At 36.4% G+C, this 5,760-nt stretch overlaps 1 protein-coding gene across 1 annotated transcript; it reads right to left on the bottom strand.

The window, feature by feature from the left end:
* Positions 1 to 353: 353 nt before the first annotated feature.
* LOC129891395 (BRAP2 RING ZnF UBP domain-containing protein 1) lies at positions 354 to 5,429 on the bottom strand. The gene is made up of 11 exons (XM_055966742.1): positions 5,097 to 5,429; positions 4,251 to 4,359; positions 3,968 to 4,082; positions 2,893 to 2,990; positions 2,449 to 2,555; positions 2,079 to 2,328; positions 1,850 to 1,903; positions 1,447 to 1,590; positions 1,266 to 1,330; positions 916 to 970; positions 354 to 832 (listed from the first exon to the last, which is right to left on the bottom strand). Exons 1-11 carry the CDS (start codon positions 5,417 to 5,419, stop codon positions 677 to 679), a joined length of 1,476 nt encoding a protein of 491 aa, XP_055822717.1. The 5' UTR covers positions 5,420 to 5,429; the 3' UTR covers positions 354 to 676.
* Positions 5,430 to 5,760: the final 331 nt, after the last annotated feature.

Genomic DNA, 5,760 nt, shown 5'->3' with positions numbered 1-5,760 from the left:
ATGTGTGTGAAGGAGCGGAGCTAGGGTACCAGAAAGGGGTTCATTCAAAGTTTTTTTTATTGGAAAACTACATTATATACAGAGTCAAACTTTATTTTTATTTTTCTGTATATATAGTAAATATTGAACCCCGTTAGTTTTTTGATATATTTTATCTTTATATTAATATAAATCATCTAAGTGAAAATCCTAATTCCACCGATTACAGTATATGCACCCATCTATTAAAACACTGCCTTCCTCCACAATGCCTGTTCTTCTTCATTATTTTACTATTTATAAATCAAATTATCGAATATTTCCGAATAACTTGAAACTACTTGACCAAGTTTACCAAGCTTAGCTTTTCTGGTGAAAACTGACAAGAACTTCTTGTTAATATTGTATAAAATCTGTGAAGAAGAATAATTCATTTACAAAGTGCTAATACAAAATTAGACTTTTCCATGTACATTGCTCAAAACTTATTAGTATATAATACAGGAGCAGAGGATGACTAATTCCTACTAAATCTTTTTTTTTCCCCAACCCAACCCAACCTCACCCTACCCACCCCAAGGAGGATCGACAGTGTTTCCACTTATCCTTCTAGCAGAGGTGATTCAAACGCTCAACCTACCGGTAGATGGTGGAGGTGCTCAACCACTTGGGCAAGCCCCACTTTGCCAAATTGCTACTAGTTCCGTCTTCGACCTAGCTTCGCCCGCCTTCGAGAACTGCTGGACGATTGCTTGTTGGGCCCTACAGATAGAACCGTCCCTCCTTTCCCATCTGAAATTCCCACGTTTGAAAGTTTTCTCTGGGCCCCAACATAAACTTTTAAGTCCCGTATCTACGAAAGTCGAGAAGAAAACTTAGCTATATTAAACGGGAAAGATAAAAATTGAACAAGCGAAAGGAATGCAATGGAAGTACCTGTTCCTTGAGGTCCAGTTTTTTCTCGTCCTTCGACTTGAGTAATAACCTTTCCCTATGCATAGGTAAAGTATTTACAACTTTAGTCACATAGCTGTGTCTTGTGTAGTTTAAACCACCACACATCTCTCTAGGCAAGTCACTATGTGCTTCAGGTTTAGTGCATAATGACATGGAAGTGAAGCAAAAGACAGGTACAAATCAATTGGGCCGACCTATTGGTATGGCCAAATTGACTAGTAGCAAACTAAATTAGTATAAAATGTAACAAAATGCAGATATTTCCGAGCTCCAGCGAGTCTTACTGATGACTGTGAAGCTTTTAACATAAGCCAGACATATAAATGTACCTTTCTGCTGTTTCTCTATACTTTGTCTGCGAAAGCTCTTGGATTTTCAAAAGCACTTGATTCCTCTAAAAAACAAAAAAGTAATTAATCAAACAGTTTTTGGTTATATAGAAAGTGAAATACGGTGCGTAAAAGATCCGGGAAATTTGTGCACTGAAACTCTTTCTTGATCGGTCCTTACCTCCGCAACGGACTTTGTCTCCTCTGTATACATTTCTATCTTAGCCTGCAAGTCATTCATCTTTGAGAAAACTGCCTTCTCCACTGCTCTGGATATTGAGCTCTCTTTTCCACTTCTTGCCTCAGCTAGTAGAGATTCATAATGCTGAGGAACATAAGTCAAAACTGTTAATTAACTGAAAGGACTTTCTCACTCTTTAACAAGCTTAAATTCTGGCTAAAATGCATGCATAGTGAAAACTGCTGTGACACTTTTTTTGAAAACTGGTAACATAAACTGCTCCGACACTTGCTGCCACAGAGAAATTAAGTATAGGTTGCGGCAGGTCAAGATATTCTTCAGAGATGAAAAAAAAATGCACGGGCTGATCAACAGAATGAAAGTAGGTTTAAGTTTTGCTTACTTGTCTTTGAGTCTCCAGCTGACTAGCAAGAAGATTGTTGTACTCATCTACAATCTACATTTAAGTAAAACACTAACTTCATTGGCTTCAAGATATGACAGATACTAACAAAATAAAACCTCTAAGGAGAGGACAGGAAATGGAGGGATTTCCAATTATGACCGATCCTAAAGATTGTGAAAAAGTCATTGCCAAACAAGAATGATATGAGAGAACAAAAAAAAAATACCGAATCAACTTTGCTGCTGAAAAGGGCACCACTAAAACGTGAATCCTCATCATCGCCGCAACTAGTACATTCTCCCTCAGCTGCAGTACATCGGGAATCAACAGTAACCAACTTGCTATCACCTTTCGATTGATTCAATCGGTGGACATACTTGTCCCCTACATAGTCCCAGATTTGTTGGGTTTCCAATTCAAGTGAATAGTGATGTGCTGCATCTGTCCAGTGTTTTATTGCATGCTTTTTCTCATATCTATGATAAGAACAGGTCAAAAACGGGCAGGTCAGAGATATTTAAACACCATCAAGTCACAATAGCAATTTCTGAAGTTCACTAATAGGATGGTTAAAAGGGAAAAAAAGTATTCTGTACCTTCCACACCCTACAAAACCACAAATCAGACAAACACAAAGATTCTTCATTGTTCCACACACTGAACAGGCAGGCTTCTCATCTTGCTGCTGACAAAGTCGACACACCTACAATAGACAGTATAATATTGTCAGTGAACACACACAGAAACAGACAAATTAGGCAAGAACGTTATTTGCAAATAAAAATGAAAATAAAAAAATTGTAAGTATAAGTGTAACAATATAACTAAAGGTGCACATAAGGCAGTTTTAAGATCGAAACACTCAAATTCACCCATGAGCACTCACTCCTCAACTGAAGTGCGTGCATGAAACTAAGTAGTAGAAATCTCATCTGGTAAAGTCCACACGTACATGACTTTTTTTATAAATGTTGATCAAAGCACTTAATTTCATCAGTGTAAATGAGAGTAATGCGGAGAAATTAGACAAGCATACTAACTTGGCATGCCAAATAGGTCCACTTTGAGACACAAGAGCACTGAAAGGAATGATCACAAAGTGTACTCTGTATTCCACTTGTATCTTGGTCCAATCTTTCTGAAATTCCCGACATAAATTGTGTAAGTTTTCCATGTCAAAATGTAGAAAAAAAGACTGTAAAAATGTAGAAAATATTATGTGAAAAGTTTTTCCAACTTATAATTAGAAAAAACAGAAGTATTTATGTGTTAAAATAGATGTACCATCATACATGATATCGATAAATAAGAAATGATCACATTAATAGGTCAAATAGTGCATATAGAAGAGAAAAAGTAAGAGAAAGTCAATTGAGATAGTTCTGTTATGTCCTACTCCTACATAGACCTCTAAATGCACTAGTCTTCAAGTCCAACATTGTGATGACTGAAGGTGTTAAACGGGGAAAAGATGGATCTAAAATCACAGGGCAAAGAGTTATTTCAAAATACCTACAATTTATTGGAGTCTATGCACACTTAGCGATAAACGAACTGACGCAAGGTACCCGTTGTATCCATAACAATACCAACTAGCTAGAATTGAAGTTGGTCATTATTGGCACACTTTACTTTAGGTCTGGTGTTCGACAAAAGTTAATAAAATTTGCTTAGAGATTGTACGAAATGAAGGATATGTGTGATATGCACCCAAGGGTGTGGCCTAGTGGTCAATGAGGTGGGTGGAGAATCATGAGGTCTCAAGGTCACATTCCAATGGAGACAAAAAACACTAGATCTTTTCTTCTCATATGTCCTCGCCTTGGTGGATAGAGTTATTACCTGCTATCCGTGTTGGTGGAAGATAGCAGGTACCTCGTAGAAATAGTCAAGGGGCGTGATACCACGGTTATTAAAGAAAAGGATATGTGTGACATTTACACTCTAGTTCTTTTGTCCCAAATATTAGGTCGTTAAATGAATTAAGTCCAAACAAAGTAGAATGAATATTGAGGAAACATAAACCTGACCTCAACTACTTTCGTATTGAGACGTAGTTATTGTGTTAAATGTTTTCAAACTTATACAAAAAATTAGGAAAGCCAAGTTACTCACCAAGACACACCGGACATGTTGGCAATTCAGTATAACCAATAGGAGGTGTACTTGCAATATACGCCGACTCATCATACTCCACTGATTGAATAAAGTATATATGGCAAACCTCAGCCTGAAAAGTTGCACACCCTATTAAGAATAAACAAAAGAGTCGAATAAAATCCAAAAAACACATTCATAACCATAACATAATAGCAGTAGTGAACTCTAATACTATTGCTAAAAACTATTACTAGTAATGATAGTGTTCATAATAACAGCAACAGCAGCAGTTAGATACCTCAGTAGGCTTGAACCTTTTGCCATTGAAGCTACAGTAAAACCCATCAGCAGCCAATTGATTAACAAGATTGATCAACACACTGTAACTATTTTCTATTCCATCATTCCTGAAACATTCAATATGAAAATTCAACATAAGCAAATTTATAAACGATTTTAAGCCAGAAAATGCAGTCCCTCTGACACCACTACTTCCGTAAGAATGTGCAGACTGAACTATATATACAACATAAGCGAGGATAAGCGAGGTCTCGTGAAGGTAGAGTGTAAGTGACAGAAATACCAGAAAAAACGGATAGTAACAAAAACAACACATAATAACATGACAGTAACTACATCATAAGTACACCAAACAGCAAATAGTAACAGAAATCAAAAGACAAGAAACTACAGTAGCAATGCTATAACTACTGGTATGGACGGATAACACGATAATACACTCTTAACTACTGACCTTCTATCCTAATTCGTGTTCTCCGCAACCTGAAGTCAACATTTTCAACATGGAGCATAAATTTATGCGTCAAAATTCACTAAACAACAACAGTTAGTAATAGAAATTGAAGAACAAGAAACTGTAGAAGCAATGCTATAACTACTGGTATGGACATATAACAAGATAACACACTCCTAACTACTAACATTCTATCCTAATTCGTGTCCTCCACAACCTAAAGTCAACATTTTCAACATGGAGCATAAATTTATGTGTAAAAATTCACTAAAATTACAACAGATAGCAGATATGAACACATAAATGTAAAACTATAACAGAATTCTAAGAAATATAAAAGGTTGAACCCATAGAGTTTAACTCCGGGATCCGCCTCTGTTTCAAACTTACTTGAGGAACATAACATCTGAGAAATCGGCAAGATGAGTTCCACAGAAGAGGAGGAAATCATCAGGGGAGAGGTAATTTGGGGCAGCAACGATGAAGGCGGTCGTGGTGCGGGAAATAGGGTTGGAAATAGTGGTGGAAGTGGAAGAGGGAAGGTGGCGGAAGAGATGGGCGATTCCTCTAAGTTCCGATAGATTTAGGCTCCCGCTGCTGCTGCTGCTAAGGTTACTATTAGGTTTTGGGCCGTTTCCGGCGGAGGAAGTGGTGGCGATGGTGGTCGGAAAAGGTTGTGGAGAGTCGACGGTCTGGATTTGGAGGGCGAACATGGCGTTTTAGGTAAGGTGTTTAAATTGGGAATTATGTTCCTTAAATACTCTTCCATTCTCATTGACTTAAAAAAATAATTTAAAAATGACCTTTTAAATTTTTTTTATATAAAAAAAACAACTTTTTACCTGTAAAAATAAAGATTTCTTAAAAAAAAAAATCATAAAATTTTAAAAATAATTATAATTGACTTACGAAATTAATTCTTTCATACTTTTCTCTACTTATATTGTAGTAATATAAATATGTTCAACCTTTTTTTGTTGACGATTTCAATATGATAGTTATTTTGGGAATAGTGTGAAACTCCACAAATTTCTTTTATATTTACTATAATATG

Source organism: Solanum dulcamara, chromosome 6, assembly GCF_947179165.1.
Source record: "Solanum dulcamara chromosome 6, daSolDulc1.2, whole genome shotgun sequence".
Classification (NCBI taxonomy): Eukaryota; Viridiplantae; Streptophyta; class Magnoliopsida; order Solanales; family Solanaceae; genus Solanum; species Solanum dulcamara.
Note: the sequence above shows the minus strand (reverse complement) of the source record. Positions and strands in the feature narration are given on the sequence as shown.